The 23,702-nt window shown below is 42.0% G+C and overlaps 1 protein-coding gene and 1 long non-coding RNA gene across 2 annotated transcripts in view; one reads left to right on the top strand and one right to left on the bottom strand.

Moving 5' to 3' along the window:
• Window positions 1–23,702, bottom strand: part of LOC147032641 (uncharacterized) — a 451,936-nt gene that overhangs the window by 282,881 nt on the left and 145,353 nt on the right. The window lies entirely within an intron of this gene.
• The window catches only part of DLD (dihydrolipoamide dehydrogenase), a 66,844-nt gene that overhangs the window by 32,080 nt on the left and 11,062 nt on the right, over window positions 1–23,702 (top strand). The window contains exons 9-12 of the mRNA XM_085870438.1: window positions 9,259–9,449; window positions 9,549–9,719; window positions 12,123–12,312; window positions 13,536–13,673. Coding sequence (XP_085726564.1) covers window positions 9,259–9,449; window positions 9,549–9,719; window positions 12,123–12,312; window positions 13,536–13,673 — 690 coding nt within the window. The remainder of the gene's footprint in view (window positions 1–9,258; window positions 9,450–9,548; window positions 9,720–12,122; window positions 12,313–13,535; window positions 13,674–23,702) is intronic.

Here is a 23,702-nt window from a genome sequence, read left to right on the forward strand (position 1 = left end):
GATTGTTAGTTGGAGATATGATTTCTTCTATCGCACAAGCAGGTGTAAAATTAACTAAAAGGGGTAATGGATTATATCTTTCTAATAAATAAATGAGCATTGATGATAGTGACACCCAAATTCTTCAGGTTTAAAGAATTTGGAAAGAATACAACATCAAATTTACAACTTGTCAAATATTGTAAGAAATTAAAAATTCATAATGTGGTTATTTGTATGAGAGATGAATTAACAAACGTGCCTAAACATACAAAGAATATTATTATGAACTTAGAAGATAATCATGGGAAAGGTTCTCATTGGGTTTGTATTTTTAATAGTCATGACAAATATTATGTTGACAGTTTTGGTATTCCACCACCTGTTGAAGTCATAAAATTCTTACAGAATGGTGTTTATCCAACATTTCAAGTCCATTTCAATTTTGTGACATTATTTTTAATCTAATATAAATGACATGTTGGTAAAGATGGTTCTATCTTTGTGTAATAATTTGATAAATCAATATCCAGTTCTTGGGATACACCAAAGGCACAGGCTGAACGACAGAAATATAGTATAACCAAAAATATTAATATGAAAAATGCTTATAAATTAAAAAATTATCCAAGCCTGACTGACGCGAATGACTTGGTCAGATTAAGTGATTTATCACAATATATATCCTTAAATAAAATGGCTGTTTGTTCCAAAGATACAGAAGTGTTGATTTTATCTCCAGATCATACAGAATTCACAGTTCCAATTAAAATAAATTTTTTACAAAGAAGGGCGTATCGTTTGTATGAGAATAGAACAATGGGGGTATGATATGAATGATTTGGGGTATAATTGTTCATTTAAAATTGACCGAAAAGACCTGCAACAATTAAATCGGTCTCATAAGGAAGAATATTATCCACTTGGTTTTGAGAATGAGCTTTGTGGAAGCACGATTAGTAAACAACAAATAAAATAATTTAATAAGGGTAAATATAATAATGGTTTTGCCCTAGTTTATATCATGAAAACAGAAAAAACAGGATTATATATAATAAGTAAGGAAATGCAAAATGATTTAACTATGGGGAGGTGTTTCGTGTCATAATATTATTCTGACATATATTTCTAATACATAAATGACAGCAAGAAGGCTTCAAGAAAATTATCATTTCTGTGTCCAAGCATACCTTCAAGAAAAGGGTATTCGGTATTTTAATAAATATGTTCTACAACATAAGAATGAGGTATTTTCAATAAAAGATTGGCTTTATACTGATGTTGATAAACCAACAACTTTGGATTTAATTAAAATGTTAAATAATGAAAAAATTATAAAGTTAAGAAAACGTAAGGCTCTTTTAGAAATTCAAAAGAAATTTTATTGGTTTCCTGTTGTAAAAAAATATATATTTGGATACAGGAATAACAAGAAATCCCGATGAATATATGTATGATATTCTATGGGGTGTAAGTGATTCAAGGATAGTAAGGGGTGAGGAAGGAGTTGAAGAAGAGAGAGGAGGAGAGAAAGAAGAGAGAGAAGGAGGAGAGGGAGAAGAGAGAGAAGGAGAAGAGAGAGAATAAATAAATATGAAAACCGGTGAGATTAAAAAAAGATTGGGGGTATTACAGAAAATAAATAAATCTCAACGTACCGAGGGGGGAAACAAAGAATTGACAAGTCTATTAGTAATATTTTCGACAAGACTATTGACATCGTTTTCAAGGGAAAGATATTGACGTTAATTAAAGTTTTTCATTTTTTTCTTAAATAAATGGAGGAGAGAGTGAAGACATTTCTAAGGATTCTTTATCTTTTAAAAATTAAGATTCAAATGTACATGTTGGAAACTAAAAAGGTTTTTGCACTCTAGGAATTTTCCTCATAAATAAATGAGTTCTTGTCTCAAATGTAAAAAGAAAACTAATACTAAAAATATTTCATATTTTAAAAGTAAAAATAATAGGGTTATACAAAAAGGTACATGTTCGGTGTGTGGTTAAAAAAAAAATCAATTTATCTCCAAACACAAACTCGGAGGAGATATACAAAAGTTTTTATCAGGAAGTAAATTTACAACTACTGGAATACCAGGGGAATTACATCTACCAGGGTATTCTTTCTGTGGTCTTGGCACAAACTTGGATAAAAGATTAGATGAGGCAGACAATCCTAAACCATGGAGTAAACCCATCAATAGGGTTGATGAAGTGTGCATGAGACACGATATTGATTATGGGAATACCACAACGTTGGAAGAAAAACATGAAGCCGATAGAGAAATGTTGTATAATTTGTCTCTGATACAAAATCCAACCTTGAGAGAAAAAGTTGATAGGTTCATCGTGAAGAAGATGATCAGTGCTCAATTGAAACTTGGACTTGGAAATTCAAAAAACTTATGGGCTCTAATGATGTCATTAAGATTGAAGAGCAATGAGCTGATGAATTACATAAACCAATATTCACAAAGTTTCATAGAAGGAAGGTTTATTCCAAGGAAGTTGATTATATCTGGTCAGCTGATTTGATTGAACTCAATAATGATAAGGGGTACAAGTATGCTTTAACCGTTATCGATTTGAGGAGTAGATATGCGAGGGTTTTCCCTTTAAAAAACAAAACAGGTAATACTCTTATGTTAGCCTTTCAACAGATATTTAATAAAAGTAAGAGAAAACCTAAAAAATTGTGGACTGATGAGGGTAGAGAGTTTTATAACAAGACATTTATGAATTTTCTAAAAAATAACAGCATTACATGATACATACCTTTAATGAAGGAAAAGCCGTTGTTATTGAGCGCTTTAATCGTACTTTAAAAGAGAGACTATATAGAAAATTCACACAACTCGGTTCACAACAATGGACATCTTTTATTCAGGATATTGTAGATAAGTATAATGACACGATTCACACGTCAACAAATATGAAAACATCAGAAACATTTACAAAATTAGAATATGAAAAAGAGATTAATGTCAGAAAACCTAAGTTCAAAGTTGGTGATATCGTAAGAATATATAGGTGGAAATCTCATTTTGAAAAAGGTTATACAAAGCAATGGACAAATGAACTTTTAAAAATTGTTGATGTAATAGATACAGTTCCTTGGACTTATAAGGGATACGATTTAGAAGGGGAAGAGATTTTAGGTTCATTTTATTCACAGGAATTACAAAAGACAAAACTAAGCAAATAATACTCATGGGAGCAATAGGTTGGCGCTTCACTCCCCTCTACTATACACAATTATGGACACTCGAGGACCAAGTCCGAGGTGTATAACAGGGTTAAATTTATATATATATATATATATATATATATATATATATATATATATATATATATATATATATGTTGTTGTTCATCTTTCGGCTGCTCCCGTTAGGGGTCGCCACAGCGGATCATCCGTTATGATCCGCATACTGATTTGGCACAGGTTTTACGCCGGATGCCCTTCCTGACGCAACCCTGGTCGCCTCTTACGACACAGGGATCAGGATTTGGGTTTTGCCATGATTCTGGGCTGCTCCACACCCTGCCCAGTGCAGAGCCCCTGTCCTCAAGCGATCCTCCAACCCAAGCCTCCGAGTAGCCGGATTACAAGCGCACGCCACTACGCCCGGTATATGTATATGTATATGTATATGTATATGTATATGTATATGTATATGTATATGTATATATATATATATATATATGTATATGTATATATATATATATATATATATATATATATATATATATATATATATATATATATATATATATATATATATATATATATATATATATATATATATATAGTCAAGGGAGACGTTCTTAGATCTGTGAACCCCAAATGCAGAATCCTGAACCGAATAGTCAAGGCTTAACTTTTGGTTGTTGGTGTGTGTGTGTGTGTGTGATAATATAACAGGGAGCATAATCAACCCCAACCCACCCTTACCCTCACATTCGAAATCCTAACCCTCACATTCAAAATCTCAACCCCAACGCAAACCCGCCCTAACCCTCACATTCAAAATCTCAACCCCAACGCAAACCCGCCCTAACCCTCACATTCAAAATCTCAACCCCAACGCAAACCCGCCCTAACCCTCACATTCAAAATCTCAACCCCAACCCAACCCTCGCCCAACACAATGTCTTTTTTTTAAATACGTATTTCAACAATATATATTTTTTATTTTTTTTTCTCTTCTTCCAATTCTGTCTTTCAAGGCTTTCAGGTTTGATGAAGAAGAAAGGGGGAGTAAGAACCTTCCTGCATCTTCTTCTCAGAACTAACAATATATATATTTTTATGTTTTTTTTTCTCTTCTTCCAATTCTGTCTTTTAAGGCTTTCAGGTTTGATGAATAAAAAAGAAGAATACAGGAAAATGAATACAATAAGAAGTTATAAACATAAGATATATAATAAAGTGAAGAAGTAAATAAAAAGGCCTTTGGAGCCTTTGATAAGATATTTATTTTAGATAATGGAATAGATTGTGTTCCATATGGATATTGTATGATAGAGTGAATATTTAATCATAGAGTATATAGAATAAATTGTGTTCCATATGGATATAAGTTTTAACTAAATAGAATATGGGTTAGGGTTTTTAAGGGCTACCGCCACCTTTTTCACAATATATAAATGGTCGAACCAAGTATTAATCAAACTAAAGAGTGGAGAAAATCTCAGTCTTGGTCTATAAATCGAAAACGTAATGAATGTGAAAAATATCAAAAAGTCTTATTGAAAAAAAAAAACTAAAACAAAGGTAAATAAAACAAATAAGCGAATCAATTAAAAAAACTAGTAAGTTAGAGGATGTAAAGAAAAAAATTAATATCCTTAAATAGACTGAAAACTTTGATGGTTATCAATTGAACAATGGAAAAATAATTTACTACAATCTCAAAATGATATGCAACTCAGGAGGTGGTCAGATGAGATCAATGAGAGAAGATATCATTTCATAATGACACAAAAGGGGTATCTTGAAAAATATAAAGATTCAAATGTTTTATTTTTAAATATTTTAGATGGGGATTATTGTGCAAAGAAAATTTAACTATTGAAGGAATTTGAGAATGACCAAATCTTTATAGGTTCAATGAGTGAGCTAAATAATATGCATTGGTTATTTGAAAAAAAAAAGTGCTCCGAGGCTAAAAGGGGAGGCTATTAAAATCTCCATTCACTTACATGTTTTAGATATTTCAACAGCAGAGAATTCAACAGGTTTGGATAAAAAGGTTTATTTTTTTAGGGAAAAAAAATATGAATCGCTGAGAATCCCCATTCACTTAACATGGGGGAAAGTGAGCCAGAATCAGCATATCCACCCTATTCTTATGGCAGTGTGTCGAAGCTCCATGCTATTCTTAATATTTATCAACGATCTCTCTGACTCTCTGGAAAGTCCTCTTTATCTCTTTATGAATGACTCCACCCTCTGTCATGACATTCCTAATCCTTCAGATAAACAGGCAGCAGTCTATTGCCTCTCTTCAGACCTTGATAAAATCACAAGCTGGTCACACACTTTGAATATGTATTTTAAACCTGACAAATCTCACACTCTCACTCCCTCTCTCTGAACAGACTGTCTGGCAAACCATCTAATCCTATTTACTTTCTTAACCATCCTCTTGAAGTTCAGTCGCTCAAATGTTTGGGTGTCACTATCAGTCATGATCTTTCTTGGGCAAACCACATCTCTAAGTTGGCCTCAAAAGCCAGCCGCTGACTGGGCATCTTCTGTTGTACAAAGCCTTTCCTTGGCACACCTGAACTCGTATTCACCTACAAGGCTTTCATTCATACTTTATGGAGTACTCCTCCTTCCTCTGGGCTAGTTCGCCTGCCTCACACCTTGCTCAGCTTGACACTGTGGAAACCAAGGCCTGTAAGATTATTGGAATCTCCCACGATGAAGCTGAGTCTATGGGCCTATCAATTCACCATTTCAGACAGGTCTGTCTTCTACAGCCTCCTTACTGGTGTTGCGCTCTCTGCTTTTTCTGTGCTTTGTCCCACTCAACTTTCTGCAGGGCACAGACGGTCCAACATTAACCCTCTTTTGGTGAAACTCCCAAAATACAGGATCGCTGCTCAGGGTCCACTCGATCTTTCCTCATTTTTATATCCCCCCCCCACCTGTGGAACTAACTTCCTCATTCTTCCCTCCATATTTTCAAGACAGCTGTTCACCACCTCTCAGATCACCCCCCAACCAAAATCATTATCTTAGTCAATGTCAGTTAAAACACCCCACCCAAACCCTCCCAAATTTACAGTTTTTTCTTCCTCAGAGTTTGCTTCTATTTCCATCTTTTCCTCCCCTACCCCTCTTTCTTTCCCACATCCCTTATTTGTCCAAGTGTCTGTCTATTTTGTCCTTTGACTCTGCTGTTGGTGTTTCCCCTCTCTTTCTAGTGGTCCTTTTGTTCTGTTTTGTCATGCTCTGTGTTTTAGCTCTTCCATGAGCCTCGACTTTGTTTCCAAAAAAAGTAGAATGTTCCAGCTCAGTAATCTTGTGGAGGTTATAACAAAATTGGTGAAGCGGCACCTTTGGGGTTGTCTCACTGAGCTTTCAGTAAATGCAGCAATCAATTTGCCATTTTTGTGATTCTTTAACTTGTCCTTTACAAATATTTGTAAATTCCAAAATTGCATGAATTTGTCAAAAGCATGAACAGAAGTTATTTGAGGGTGGTAATTAAAGGGATGATTTTGATGAAATCCATGACGTCATTCACTGATCCAATTTGTATGTTTGATTAGTGTGCTATCTTAGTGGATTTTACCAACACACTTAGATGATGGTACCCTATTCTCCTTGTCAAATTGATGCGTCTGCGGTGCATGTTATGCCCTTCATTGTTCAAACTTTTCAAAGCAGAAACTTCCTAATTTGCTGGAGGTACCAATTGCATTAATTGTCACTAATTAATTACCGACTATGTAATCTCGTGACATCACTAGCTGGAGGATCCTAGTAGGTTTGACTGACGTGTGCATTTTTATCCCATTGCGTGTATTATTACTTGATGAATGGTCCCTTTGAAACAGGGGAAATCTCCATTTTGTTTTTGGTTTTTTTTTTACGAATAAGTTGCTCTGTTTTAATTTGGTTGGTTCTTCAAATGAAACATGGACAGCCTCAGTGTTTCTGATTTTTAAGCTTTGTTGTGGTTTCTGTGTGCTCCCATAGTTTAGTAACTCTGCAATCAGTAGTCGGGAAGATATGAGTCCAAGAAAATGGGCAAAATACCAAAAAGTGCCTTTTTGTACACAGGTAGTCAATTTTGAGATCCCACACAGCATGAGCAGATATCTCATGGAGAACGTTTTACCCAGAGTCCATCATGTAGCTGTCTCAAAATCCCAAATCTCAATGATGATGATGATGATGATGATGATGATGATGATGAAACAAAATTAGTCTTGTAGCCACTTCTCAGCCTGCTTCTCACGGCCTAATTTAAAGTAATTGTTGTTGTTCAAATCCCACTGATTAGTTACCATAATACTGTCCATGAAGTCTGTTGCTTCAGCCCAATTTGGAATTACCCTCTGCATCAAATTCCTTCATGGAGTTTTTGATGAAACTTTTATTCATTTATTTATTTATTACTTCTTGACAACATGATCGATTTCAGGTTCACAGTTGGAATCCTTACTATGATGGAGTAAACGCGGATGTTGCCAAAATTTACATGTGGCGGAAATGGTTCCACCTTTGGTAGTATTCGGTATGAGAAATCGTGTTCCCTTATCTTATTATTATGGAGTGTGATGTGTTGTGATCAATAAAATAAATTACAAAGTGCATTTATACTAATTTGCTGGAGTACCTGCTCGTGCACACAATGCATTTATTTTTAAAAGGGGCGGCCTGGTTTCGTGGTCAACATCGAGACATTTCTGCATTGTTGTATAAGAACACGCCCTGAAGAGATGTGACATCATTGATTGGTATATGAAATAATCCAGAGCTTGCAGACTTTACAATTGACAGAAAGCATCTTTACCCTCACAGAAGCATGGATAAGACCCTGTATTCGTAAAAAAAAAAAGCTGCCCCATCTCTCAATTAGTGTACACATGTTTATGCTGTGATTTTTGTCATATTGAACATGCAAACAAACAAACAAGCAGTCATAGACTGGTACTTACGAAATCGTCAACTTGACCTCTGACCTTGTCTAATAAAAGCTGTCTCTCGAGAAGGTAGTGACGCAAACCAGAAGTTTCTACGATGATTCTGTACCAAACCATCAAAAATAGAATGTTTGACCTCACTGTGACCTTGACCTTTGACCGATTTTGACCAAAATCTAATCAGCGCTAGCCATCACCCTCCTGAATCACGTGGTGTAATTTGACATTGGTAGCTTCTTCCGTTCTCGAGTTACTGCGGATTAACGTAACGTAAAGGTCACACTCGACGCCCCCTCCCCCCCCCAACTCGAAAGGACGCCGGGGCGCACACGCAAAACCTCGCCACGTGACGAGCCGTGACGCGGTGGGTGAAATATTTTTATACAATCTTAAAACATCTCCAAAACATCCGATTTTTACGAGAATTTCGACAACCGAGTGTTAAGCGTCCTAAGCGATCGCATAAAATGAACTCGTAACGTCGACTGAAACAAATATACTCCATTTCTCCACAGGAATTTACGGAATTATTTAATATTATTTTATAACACTGAAATTTTTGAAACAGCCGTAACTCGACGAATTGACACACAAATTCCGCCGAACATACCTCGATCTTCCAAATTCACGCTCCCTCAACAATACCTGTGGTAACTTTTCTCGAGTTATGTTTTGGATGTTTGATCTCACTGTGACCTTGACCTTTGACCGATTTTGACCAAAATCTAATCAGCACCAGCCATCACCCTCCTGAATCACGTGGTGTAATTTGACATTGGTAGCTTCTTCCGTTCGAGTTATCATGCCGACAAACAAACAAACACACAAACACGCAAACAGAGGACGGAAGTGATCAATATACTTACGAAATCTTTAGATTAGTCACAGCGCGTGTGGTGAATCAAATGAGTACACTAATGTTAAATCTTTAGATTTCGTAAGTATATTTTAGAAATTTAGAAATCTAAAGAAATCTTTAGATTTCGTAAGTAATAAAACAAAAATGTGTATGTACCAAGGTCGGAGAGCTACCTTTTAAATGCATAAAAAAAATATTCTTTCTATTCTTGCATGCTTGGTCACTTATTATCCCCCCCCCCCCCTTGCTGTCAGGGCTCTGTGTGGCAGCGCCTTGGTGCTGAAGTAACTGCGGTGGAGTTCCTGGGACACGTCGGAGGCATTGGCATCGACATGGAAGTATCCAAGAATTTTCAGCGTATCCTGCAAAAGCAGGGCATGAAGTTTAAGCTGAACCACAAGGTTACCAGTGCATCCCGGCGGTCAGATGGCAAGATAGATGTGCAGTGAGTCGTTTGTCGAGTTTTCTCCCACACGCTTGCTCGGTGATGGTAAATAGCTGCACTTGTGTGGAGTACACCATGGGCATCTTCCTGCTGTTGCAGGCTGGAATCTGCGAAGGGTGGTGCAGCAGACTCTCTTGCCTGCGACGTGCTTCTTGTGTGCGTTGGCCGTCGCCCTTACACGCAAAACTTGGGCCTCAAAGAGGTTGGACTTGAGCTGGATGAACATGGGCGGGTGCCCATCAACGCACGCTTCCAGACCAAAATACCCAGGTGCGAATGCTGCAGAAATACTGACATCACGGCTGGCTGCGCGCACCATTCTGGGCATTTCCAAGATTGCGGCAAAGATTGTCATGTGCTGCAGACAGTTTTGTGTAATCTCGTCTTCTAATTGATGATATCAGGCCAACTAAAACTTGCAGAATAGCTTTCCGTTTTAGAAGTGTATTTCAGTGCTCCATAAAGTTTGAAAATGGATGTGAGTTGATCATGAATAGTATGTGTGCTGGTGTCGAGCCAAGCTGAATGACTCCCACAGATTTAGACTCGCCCCTTACCAGTGATGACGTGAGCACTGGTAAGAGGTGGGTCGAAAATTACACTCATGATCAAAAGTTGTGATGGAAAATGCTGACCTATCGCCCTCGTAATCCAGTCATTTCACTGAGTGATTACCATCTCCTTTGGAGCATCAGGTTTTAGTGATTAGTTTGTGAAGGCAGAAGTCTTGAAATGACTGCTTATCTGTGCTATATATCGATTCGCTTGCATCATTGCTGGGAACGCGGTCGTGCAGCTGGCATGGAGCCCCCTGAAGGTTAGGGCAGGGATTTGTAATTTGTTCAGGGTGCCAGCAATAGAAAAAGAAAGACCACGTGGGATGGATCTGTTCGCGAAAGACCCCCGTGGGATCTTTAATGCCCTTCAGATAATGCAAATGCACAGAACACCCAGTTTAACCTCTGTCCTCAGGACAACACACTTAGTAATGCCCTGCCTGTGAAGCACGAATGTAACAGTTTATAGTCAGGTCGGGAATCGAACCCAGACTAGACCTCTGAAAGATAAGTTTTCTCCTTCAGTACCATTCTATCATATTGTATTAAATATTTATTTGCTTGGTCCTCAAACTTTGTCACACTGGTGGGACAAATGCATACATGCAATCAAAAGCCTAGTTTGGAGTAATAACGGTAAGTTTCACATACTTCATTTTGCTCTCGTGTTTATATATTTGTATGTACTCGCGTAACCCGTGCTCTGCGCGACATGTTGGGGTGGGTGTGTTTGAGAAAGGAACTGATGCAGAGTATCAGTAGTAATTTTACTTTAGTGCAGTAAGTGGAATACGATTTCACTGTTTCAGAACCATTTTATTTACTTTTTTTGTTCCATGCACCTCATATGGTCTTTGAGATAATGTAAGCCGAATATCACGTTACTCGAGCGCAGAACAAAGTCGAAGATAGCGCGACACGAAACCACAAACTCGGAAATAATATATATAAGATGTATATGTATATCTATCTATGTATACGTGTGTATGTATATATATATATATATATATATATATATATATATATATATATATATATATATATATATATATATATATATATATATAATAACAAGCTCAAATGAGCTAACATCCTCGTCCTCTTAATGATGATGTCATAAAAACGAATATGACGTCATTGTGATGTATCAGGTTTGCGATAAATTATCTGTGCTAATGCCCGGCTTGATTCCCACAAACAAAATTCAAACAGCTTGCCTAGTTTCGGAGATAATGGTATAGGTGATTTCCATTAGCGGTGATATTATGACGTCAACTTTTTTTCTAGGAAGAATTTCCAAAATCGGAGATGGTTACTGCCTGCGTGTGGGCTTTCTGCATATACATGGCAAGTTTCACGAAGATCCGATGAAAACTCTGGGTTGTGAAACAAGTCAAAAAATAGGAATGACGTCATAAAAATTGATATGACGTCATAGTGATGCATCATATGTGTGGTTATTCATCTCTGCTAATGCCCTGTTCGATTCCTGCAATAATAAAATTTAAAAAGTTTGCCTAGTTTCGGAGATAATTTTTGAGGTGATTTCCATTAGCGGAGATATTTTGACGTCATAACTTTTTTTCTGGGAGGAATTTTCAAAATCGGAGATGGTTACTCTCTGCGCAGGGTATTTTTACATATATATGCCAAGTTTCAGGAAGTTTCGATGAAAACTGTAGGCTGTGAAACAAAAAAGTCCACAAGAAGAAGATGAAGAACAACAGACGTGAGTAAGGCTTGGAGATCCTCCACAAGGATCTAAAAATCAGGTTAACTTTCAGCCACCCTCGAAGAACAATAAGCTATTTGTGCCATCATGCTTGTCATATGTACACCTCAGCACTTCCACCTTCGGCAGGCAGGCAGTGCTGATGCACCTCATCATAAGCAGAGCATTCGGCCGTGACACCAGCACAAAACGGCCAACATATAAACAACGAGCAATTTATATTGTGCACTGCCGAAATGCAGGTGGTACGATTGGCTTTGTTCTCATTGAAAAATATTTTTTTGTAATCATTTGCTGATTAACTTCACCCAGTATCCTGACATGCTTGTCATGTTTCATATAAAATGTGTACTAACCTCCTATCCCTTACCCGATATCATTCAGTATTTATGCTATCGGTGACGTGGTGGCCGGACCAATGCTGGCGCACAAGGCGGAGGATGAGGGCATCATTTGTGTCGAGGGCATGGCAGGTGGCGCGGTGCACATTGATTACAACTGCGTGCCCTCAGTCATTTACACGCATCCAGAGGTCGCTTGGGTTGGGCAGACTGAGGAACAGCTGAAGGAGGAGGTATATGGCATACAAATTGTGTTGAATATATGCAATGTACTTCAACTCTTTGTCTGTCTCGATTTTGTTTTATTTTTTTAGGATCCCAAATATGATTTGATTAACTGATACTTGTTTATTATTCAGTCTCTTCCTATCAGGCCTGTTATAGGGTTTGTTTCTGCAATTGGTGCCCCCAATTTTTTATGGTACCCCAAAGTTTATTAGACCATGAAGAGTACTAAACAACCATTTAGGTTGTTTTTTTCCTGACTGTCAAAACTGTATCCCAGAGCTGTATGGGACTTTTGGAATGAAATTTTGAATCAATAATGGGATTTAAAAGTAGGTGGGGTTGACAAGTTTTGACCTTGACTGCATTTAAGGTCATGACCTAATAGAATTTTATTTTATTTTTTTTCAACAAAACTCCACCAAGGTTTGTCCGATCAGAACGAAAAGCACTGTGTTGGCTTAACGGTTAAGGTGGCTGGCTTAAGATCTTAGGGTCTTTAGTTTTACACATTAAATAACACCAGGTGGGTTGACTCAACTTGTCATCCTTCCAGCTTACTGGCAACAGGGGGCACTACATCAGTGACACAGCTGTGCTCCCAGCAATGATGCAACCAGCACCCACAGGCTGCAAATGAAATAACAATCAGAACGAAATTGCCCTCCCGAGATAACCCAGAGCAAGGTGAATTTATGCTTAATTTACATCATACCCTCCGAGGTAAAAATTCAAGGTTAAATGACAGTCTGAAAAAGAAATAACTTTAAAAAAAAATTTTTTATCGTTGCTCAATTTTGCCAATGTGGAATCTCAAAGACCCCTTGGCCTTCCAAGATGTTCTTGCATCATCATAATAGTGTACCTGCATTGAAGTTGTGCACCTGATATTTGTTTCATGTTCTTGACCTACCTTTTTCAGATTGTGGCCAATTTTCATGATGGAGTTTTGTGGATAGATTGTAGATGAACATATTTTCTTAATTTACATTTTGTCCCTAAATGTTGAATTTCAAGGCCATGCAGTGGTCCAAAAAGAATATGCTATCATTGTATCCCCGAGCTTACCCTTGGCTATCGCTTTGTGACCACAGCTATCCAGTTTTTATCATTATCATCATCACTATTATTGATTGTTCTTCAAGAGCAGCTTTTGTGTTGTCTGGAAAGGTATAAGAGTGTAATCACATGACTTAATACGGAGGCAATGTTTTCCCTTGAATCTTCACAGAATATCCCTTACAAGGTCGGAAAGTTTCCTTTTGCCGCAAACAGCCGTGCGAAGACCAACAACGACACTGACGGGATGGTCAAGATCCTTGGGCATAAGGATACCGACCGACTGCTGGGGGCGCACATATTGGGAGCGGTATGGCTCAATTTGTTATCTGTTACCCTTTGCATGTTCCAGTTGGTTCAAGCCTGCCAAGTTGAAAGCTCATTTCCGTTAGTCGTTTTATAGATGTATGCACGAAAAAAAAAATTGTCAGTCTGTCCAACTATTATTGAACTATTTTGTATGTCACAGATATTTGTGAAAAGAAATGGCTCATTTTATCACGGGAATTGATCCATTTGGAATGAATCTAAAGGTCACCGTGATACTCGTACATACCATGCTGAATGGTTCACATTGAGCTGTGCTGTTGAATGGGCGTGCCTGACGGGCTTGGCAGCAACAACGAACCAGTAGTTTAATTTGATCCTGAAAGTAGTTAAAAACTGTAATGGCATTCGGTAGAGCACATACCTCAGCCAGGTAGGACAGTTTATGTTTTGTATCCATTGGATTGAATGGATCTGAATCTTGACTTTAATCAAAACAAGTGAAATCCTTCAATACAGTGTGTGTGGTGAATCAAATGAGTACACAAATGTTAAAATATGCAATTTATGCTTTTTCAGTTGAATAACAATTAAAAAGCATACTTAATATTTGAAATGTCAAAATCTTGTTATTATTGTGATAAGCACATATATATATATATATATATATATATATATATATATATATATATATATATATATATATATATATATATATATATATATATATATATATATATATATAACAGAAAGAATGAAATCGTTCGATACAGCGTGGCAGGAGGCCGCAAAAGAATGATTGCAAGTAAATTTCAAGTACTAATGCATGACGAAACACTTGTTTATGGCTAATATTAAAGAGAATGATGGCATAAGAAGAACTTGGCTTTCTGCGTTCGGCGCGAAATGCCGTGGTGGACGGAAATGACGTCTTTCGTTCGTTCGTACATGAGGGGAGCGTTTCTTCGTTTTTTTCCGTCAAGCAATAAATTAAATGGTTTTCACATATATAACACATTAGTTTCACAAATTTCCATTGACTCAGGTATTTCCGTCAATTTTCGCCATTTCCGTCGAGGTTACGCACTGCATCTACCGGACGGCCGTCATTGGCTGTCTTGAGGCACGGGAGGACACCAGACCCACCGGAGACGTGGTAGACGACGCCGGGGACATTTCAAACTTGGTGCAATTGTATACAGCGCACTCGCTGTAATAAAATTGTCACCAAACCACCTCAAATACCAAGTTTTGTCGTAACTCGTTCACAACGTTTTGAAGTATGCTGTACATTGTTTTTGGCCCCATCTCTCAATGGTGAAGAATCATCTAATCTAAAAGAATGAAAGAATTCTCGCATCTGGATCTGGATTTGGATCTTCATCAATTCGTCCTCGTCACACACCCAACCTGTTCACCAAATATCGTCCGCAACTTTTTGAGATGTCCAACTCGCAGACTAACAAATATGAAAGATGTCGTGCAAAGCATGATACTTTGCCAAATCCCTAAAACAAATTTGACCTAAAAATAGTTGGTTGACTTCAATGACCAAAGATGAAAATCCTCTTCAATTTCAGGTCAATCAGATGAAAATTGATGATTTTAGACATTGAGCCTATGTTGACCTTTTGACCTTTAGATCTCAAAAATAATTGGTAGTTTAATTCAGGGATGTGGTATGCAAATATTGTTCAAATTTCAAGTCAATCAGATGAAAATTGAGGATTTAAGAAATTAGACCGAAGTTGTTGGTCACCTTTGCTTATGTTGACCTTTTGACCTCAATAGGCTTCTTGCTTATGACCAACTCTCCCATTTGGTGAAGTTTCTTCAAGATTGGTTTAAAATTGTGAGCTGTGGACAATAGACAGACAGACAGGCAGACAGAATAACCCACGTGACCAACCAATATACTTTAAAAAATCGTATAGTACATGTTCACAAGTAACAAACAGACATGGGTGAAAACATAATCTCTGTCCACCTTGGGTGGTGGAGGTAAATATCATTCAGCACTGAAGCCTGTATCTCACTGGGCTGCGACAGCTCGCGACTAGTTGGAGACACAAAATTGCGATAAAACAGCGATAATTTTCACTTGGAATCACGCTGAATTTATACTAAAACACATTTGCGTATGTATCACGAATATCGCATGAATGTCCCACGAACTCTCGGCGAAATTTGGGATGAACTTCGCCTGGAGTTTGCATACATGTCGCGCGATGTTCAGGTGACAAAACTGAGAATTTTTTGGCACATGCAACTGTCGCGCGACGGTCACACGACGGTCGTGCGACCATCGCGCAAATGTCGTGCAACAGTCGCACGACAGCTGTGCGTGACAATTGAGAAATCGGGACTGTATATATATATATATATATATATATATATATATATATATATATATATATATATATATATATATATATATATATATATATATATATATATATATATATATATATATATATATATATATATATATGAGGCCTCTCCCTTCCAACAATCGTATTGTCATCAGACGTCAAGCGAGTTGGACCGCAGTGAAGAAGTGCAGAACCTGAGAGGCTGTTGGAGTAATGGTAGTGGTAGTGGTAGTGGTAGTAGTAGTGCTTTTACTCAGAACAGGAGAGAAAGAGGACAGACAATGCTGGTTTTACAATTTGGACTATGCGTTGGTTTTTTTTTTGTTGTTTTTTTTTTAGTCATATCTGGATTGAAATATTGTGAATCTATCGACATTACATTGCATGGATAACATGTGGATTTCTATGTATATATAAAATTGAGTAGACAATACATTGTGCAAATTTCTGATTAATTTATTTTGAAATAACAGAACAACATATTGTAGCAAAAGATTTTAATAAAAGAAATTGTCACATGAAAATATGCAAGTATCACATGAAAATTTTCAAGTGCAAACAATGCATTCACTGTCAAGTTACAAATACATACAAGTTTTCATACAGTATCAAAAAAATAAACAGGTGGCCACGCAGTTTTGTCGCGCTCTCAGGGGTCCCAGGACAGATTATCATTTTTTTTTTCTCCAATCAGTCACAATTTAGTTTCATAGGTCGCCAATCCCTCACAAAGGTGTCTCACATTTGTCGCACCTTCTGACTCACGGAAACTAAATTGAGAAGGGTTCGAGACCGGTTCGAGACAACCGCGACGACTGACTATTTTGAGAGAAAATTTGTCGCACGAATTTTTTGAACATGTTCAAAATTCAAGCGACACCAGAGCGACGTCCTGCGACTCACGTGAGGAAATTGAGAACCACCGCGAACGTTTCCAGACATTTTGGAGAATCCCGTTCGCATTTTGTCGCGAGCTGTCACAGCCCAGTGAGATACAGGCTTTAGGACCATGGAAATGGTGATACGCATCTTGACCAAAAGCTGCTGCCTCCGATACTATCCGTGCTGATCAGTGACACCTTTAGTATCGCATAACTGTGAAGACTGAAACAAATTGAGGATTTTTTTTCGAAAATGGTGTAATTTGAGATATGTTTGCAGAGGTGGTGGTGTGGAATTAGCTGTGAGAACTAGGATAAGGGTAGCATGAAATGTGGAGATAGTTGAGTGGCATCATAACACACAAACTATCCCAAGTGAAGTAAAAAGTAGAGTATTAGACCAGTTGGGGGACATGGGGGATCAGGATAGAAGATGAAAGAGGAATAGAGAAGACTGTGCTAAGGATTATACGAGATTGATGTGTGGGGTAACACTAAAGGATAAATGGTAGTGTAGATATAAGAAAGAGGCTCAAATCTAATAGTACTGAGGAAGAGTTGAGAAAGAGAAGTCGAAGGTGCTTTGGGTATGTGGTGAGCAGAGATGAGTGTCAAGAATGTCACTAGTTTAGTAGTTGAAGGGAAAAGACCAAGAGGTAGACTGAAAAACACCTTGAAGGGTGTGATCAGTTGAGACATGCAGTTGTTGGGGTAAATGGAGAAGGATGCGTTTGACAATACTAGGTGGGGTCATCAGTTGACCAACCTCCTAATAATGGAAAATGGTCATTAAACGAGTTGTCATAATGGTGGTAGTTGTAGTTTAATTTGAGAGGGATTGTGGGGGAGGGAGATTCTTGCTATAAGTTTGATGTTTGAGTTGCAGTGGGGGTATCCCCCCCCCTTATGGGAAGGATCTATGACTGTTGAAAGGCATCCAGGGTGGAATAAGCAACAAACACCCATAAGTATGAAAGCAAATCTCGAGCAGGAAGTCACTTGACCGGCAAAGTGACGAAATGCAAAGCCGGGCCAAGAATGCATGACACCTCGAGCCTTACCCACATTCATAGAATGTCTGTTTGATGAATAGTTTGGTTCATTCCTGGAATGTGTCAAGCGGATGATCTCTTGCACTGTTAACCAACCTGTTGAGACCATCGACCGTTTCATGAATCTGGTTTGAATCGCCTCCAAAGCAATATTTATTGTGCAATTCATTTTGAACCTGTGTGTACATACATACATACATACATACAGTCCATACACTATGTATATATATATATATATATATATATATATATATATATATATATATATATATATATATATATATATATATATATATATATATATATATGTATATATATATATTGTTGCGGATTCGCGCCCGCCGGCGTGCTGACGGCCACGTAACTCGAATCGCGGCACGTCGCCCACCGGACGGACAATCCAGTCGTGACCCTCTCGGACTAACGCCGGGAACCAGTCACGGGTGGACCTTTCGGTCTCACCGCGATCGAGCCAATCAGCCCCCGCGTGGGATAGGGTTGCTCGCCAAATTCGACCTACCTAAGTACCCACGCGGAGGGTAGACCGGGCGATCGCACCTCGCCGCAGGTCGACTTCGGACACGGGCCACTTAAGCGACCCGTTCCGTACTATCAGAATAACCGAGCGGTGTTATCGTCGACCTCGACGGTTCGATTAATTATCGGGCGTATTCAGCCCACTACCAACCCTTTACGTGAAGCAAGATGAGGATTCAATGAAGGAAATGACGAAGCGAAGCGGGAAACAGTTCAACACAAAGCACATTTATTCGCGACGAACGGAAAGCACACATAAAAGACACAATGCAATTTACACAAAAAGCAAATATAAAAGAGAAGACACAATGCAGAGCTAATACCGACTACCGAGCACACGGCAACACTTATACAATTCTACTTCACAGACGGCGCCGACAACACATACCCAAAACCAAGGAAAAGAATACCCTCAAGGATGAGGCGGGCCTGAGGCCGAGACCGGGTCGGGCCTACCCGTCTGGTGATGAGACGCGGAGCGGCGATGGTGCCTCAACTCCGCGGGACTCGCGGGCAGTGTCTGGTAGGGGGTGGGAAAGGGGCCCCCTTGGTCACACTATCTCAGCGCGGGGGGAAACAGGAGGGGGTTGCTGATGCTCGGGGTATAGAGGATTTTTATTGTCCCGCGACGAGCGTCTCCACCTCGGCCAGGTCGCGCTGTCGGCCTCCTTGGGGTGCAGCTCCCTGCACGACGCGAGCACCCCCTCGTCTGCCCTCGCCGCCTCTCCACAGCTCCGTCCCCTCCGTTCCGACTCCAACGCACACGACGACCAGCTCCTTCTTGCCAACTCCACTGCCCGCGAAGTCTTGACTCTCTGTTTCCGACTCTCCTACTCTCCTACTCTCCGCCTCTGGACTCTCTGGACTGACGAACACGGTCCTCTTATCAGCCCCGTAGCTTCGCCCTCTCATCTTTGACCCCCTCCCTTCGACCTTTCACCTCGCTCCCCATTGGCCCAAGAAAAAGTGGGCGTGAAGGCTTTTTGATCCATAAATTTGCATATATCGATCGCCCTGGGGGCGGGGCCACCCGCCCCTCGCTCACCGATTGGACGGCAAAAAGTGGGCGTGTGTCGTTTTTGATCCGTTTTTGAAGCACAAAATCCGTGATTTTGTACACGCTGTTCGGCGCACGCCCTGCACGAGTCCAACACCGGTACCCACAGCGGGGCAAGAACGGTGGCGATGCGACGGTTGCGAGGTGTGACGGGAAGGTCGTGGCGGTTGTGGTGAAGTGGCGTTGTGGTTGGTGGTTGATGTTGTGGTTGTGGTGGTAATCATGGCGGTTGGTCCAAAATAAAGATAGCAAAAGAAAAACGGCTATCCTGAAGAGTCGCAGCACGCATAAATGACATGTATTCCCACTAGACAACGGGTTTGGGCCTAACTACACATGTACTTACCGAGATACCTCACCTAAGGGACCTGAATGGTGGTTTGCGAATTTGGTAACCACAACACTACCCCCTCCCCTTTTTACAGACTCGTCCCGAGTCGTCAAATTTTCGTGTGCCATCATGTGTAGTTTTCCCCTAGTACATTTTACCTACGGATCCCTGAGTGCGACATTCATGGTATTCGTGTCCCCAAAATAAATAACCTGAGGGCTGCGTAACTATCTAAACAAACTCACTCACACGGACGACTTAAATAAAATTGCCGGCGCTAGACAGACATGCCGGGGGCACACTCATATTTACAGTACATCTTAACCTTAACTTACAAATTTTACACTAAACCATGGCCCAGGATCATTGAACTCTGCAAAAAGAAAGCAGTTAGCAGGGAGCCAGGCTGCCCGCATGCAGTCTCTGGCTCAAACAATGCAGGTGACAGGGAACGTGACTGGCTGCTCACACGCAGTCCAAGGCCTTCCCTTTTGAACTGAACGCAGTGAACCACAACGGTGCATGGGCTGCACAAACGCAGTCTCCGTGCCAGCTCAAGTGGCACACGCAATGAGCACAACGAATGGATGGATGGATGGTTTGAATCGAACTCAGTGAACCACAACGGTGCATGGGCTGCACAAATGCAGTCTCCGTGCCAGCTCAAGTGGCACACGCAATGAGCACAACGAATGGATGGGTGAACACAAACACGGTGCACGGGCCGCCACTGCAGGCCCGTGTTGTAGCTGCCAACAGGGCAGTTCTTGCAGCTTGCAAACTGTTGCCTTGATCCTGGCGCACATGGCAATGAACAGGGGGGGGCAAAGCAAAATTTGAACGGGGCTGGTGAACGTGGGCAGTGGGCATGGCATGGCAAAGGCAGCAGGCAAACACAGCCCGCAGAAGAAGGCCGCTGCAGGCAAACACAGCCGGCAGATGAACTGGCCGGCACAGGCCTTGAAGTACAACAGCTGCAGACGAACTGGCCGGCACAGGCCTTGCAGCACACAGCTGCCGATGAAGTTGGCCGGCCTCCGCCTTGAAGCAAAACACGGCCAGCCGATGAAGTTGGCCAGCCTTTGTCGTTCAATGGAGGTTGGTGGAGAGAGTGCGGTGGTGCTGGCCACTAGGGAGGCGGGCTCGGACCTACCTACCTGTCTCCCTCCCAACCTATCGCCTTTGCCTGTCACTGTACATACCCACTCCCTTAATTTGTCAAACCCCAATTTAGCCCCAACTTATTTTTTTGTTGTTTTTATTTTTACTTCCCCACTATAAATCGTCCCCGAACCCCCTTTATCGTCCTTGTTCGGCTAACCTATCCTGTCACCTAGCCTACTCCCAACCCCTACGTTCCCTTCCCGGAGGGGAACAAGGGAGAGCTAGCGTCCTGTGTCGAGGCCCAACTCAAGCCTCAGAATGGCCTCCCCAGAGTTCGGCGATCCAACCCAAAGTGGGTCCAGCGGCCCACAACGAGAGCGAGGGGATGGATGGTGCGGAGGGGTACATCTCCTAATCTACCCTAACCATTTAACTGTTAAACTACCCCGGGGCTTTCAACAAGCGCCTCTCGCTTAAACTATTGGTTCTAACAACCCAGATTCCCGTCGCCTGTGTTGGTGTCCTCACAATTTCGGGCCTCGCCCCCCAATTTTCTCTCCGTGCCCTCACACGGTCTCCTGGCTGGGACACGTGGCTCCCTTTGGCAGGCACGACCCTCTGCCGATTCTCCCGCTATGGCACCCCCGGGCACTACACTGCCTCCGAGCCTACCAGCTCCCTAACACCGGGGAGTGCCCCCCATGGCACCTCCCCTGAAACGCACACGTGGCAGGCCGGCCTCCCGGGCCCCTTTCCGAGGGTCACCCGTGCCCACAACACTGCCCACGCGGCTAATGGCGCCCCGGGCCCCCGCACCAAGCAGACGCACCCGTGCCCACTACGCTATCCCGGCCCCCCATGGGCCCTTGGCCGACTAGCCTGGTGCCCGGGGTACCCACTCAGCGATACTCACCTTTCGCAGCCACGCTCCCAAGCCCGTCAACAGGGCTCCTGCACCCCTCCAAATGGGTCTCGAGCCTACTTTCCCACCAACAGCAAAACGACCTCCATTTTTCAATTTAACTAACCCCCTAACTCACTTTACTCTGACCCCGGGGGTCCCTTGGGCGGGAGTCACTCCTCCCCCCAATCACTCATCGCACCATGCATTCCCCATTCACTCCATACACACAGACCCGCTGGCCTCACTCACTCACCAAGCACATGCTTCCACTTCACTCACCAACTCTTCAACACACACACCACTGAACTCTGCCATTCTTCTAACTACCTCCCCTAACTAACTCGTGCTCCCACGTCGTCCCTTAAACTACAGCACGTTCCTTTTAACCTACGTAGCTAAACTACGTCCCCTCTACACATCCACAAGTCTGTCACTGTCTCCTAACTCAAAAATTCATTTTATTTCCCAACCTAAATCTCGCTATAATCCCTCTACCTAATCCATTCCACGGACTCCATGAGGACTTACCCCTGCCCCATGAAGTCGGTCTAACTAAGCTAACCCTTCCCCCTAACTAGTTTCCATCCTGTGCCCAGGTAAGGGGGTCTTTCACCCCTTGCCCAGGAATCCTTTGCACCCGAAAGTGAGGCTTGCTCTTTTTTTTTTTTTTTCATGCGCAGCACCTGCGCGGCAACTCAGAGCTCGCGCACTTTGCACCTGCCCGTGACGTCATGCAGCTGCACGTGTTCCTCGTCCCTCCTTGGACGGTACCATCCGGCCGGGATACCCCTCCTGCCGGATTCCAACCACACGTGCAGCCATGACGTCACCGTGCGCATAAAAAAAAAACACAAGCCCCACGTCTCGAGGGGTTCCCCACGCGAACACATGTGCTTTGCCCGTTGGAGCTCAACACACACAATCGCGTGGAGAACCCGTCCGGTCCAAATCCATTTACCTGCCTAAACTTTGTCCGTCCGCGGGATCGGCAAATCCACCACGTGCGTTTCCGGACCGGGACTTCACTCTCGCAAGCGAGCACGTGGTGGCCTCGTGCGTTGCACAGCACGGACCGCGTGCTCACTGCTGGGTGAACCCGGCACGGTCCCCGAAACAACTACAGCCGCTACCCGGCTTTCGTTCCTCCCATGTCTCCGTCGTCGTCTCCATTCCACACACGCATACCTGCGTGTTACGACGCACACAGTCCACTCCATCACATTCACACCGGGAGACGCGGCTGCGTGCTCCCGCATGCCAACCGACATCTCCCTCACATACCGCTCTCTCACACACACGGTCTCCCTTGCACACAGCGACCTTGCACACGGCCGTTCACTCACGCGTGCGGGGGCACTCACCCGCGGTTCCTCACTCGCACTCCGTGCCTCATCCACACACGCGGGGGCACTCACCCGCGGTGCCTCATCCACACACCGTCCCTCGCTCACACACGCGGGGGCACTCAACCGCGGTGTCTCATCCACACACGCGGGGGCACTCACCCGCGGTGTCTCACCCACACTCCGTGCCTCATCCACACACGGCGTGCTGGGAAGCACGTACTCCGGCACCATCGCCACCACACCACTCACACACGGGGTCGCTTCCACACACGGGGCCGCACTCACACCTTGCACCACACACACAGGGACAACCACACTGGGGATTTGTGTCCCCACAAGGGTCTCCGGGGCCTCTATACCCCCCAAGCTCTCCATGCACCCGTTCACAGCACCCGTCCCCTCAACCTCGCAAAGCACGACCGAACTCACCTGGTCGTGACTCGCCTCAAGGGGGCAGACTCCCTCCCCTCGTTCCTGGAGGAGGCCAT

The sequence above is a fragment of the Eptatretus burgeri genome, chromosome 2 (genome assembly GCF_056783735.1).
Source record: "Eptatretus burgeri isolate ZD-2024b chromosome 2, Ebu_testis_v1, whole genome shotgun sequence".
In the NCBI taxonomy this organism is placed as follows: Eukaryota; Metazoa; Chordata; class Myxini; order Myxiniformes; family Myxinidae; genus Eptatretus; species Eptatretus burgeri.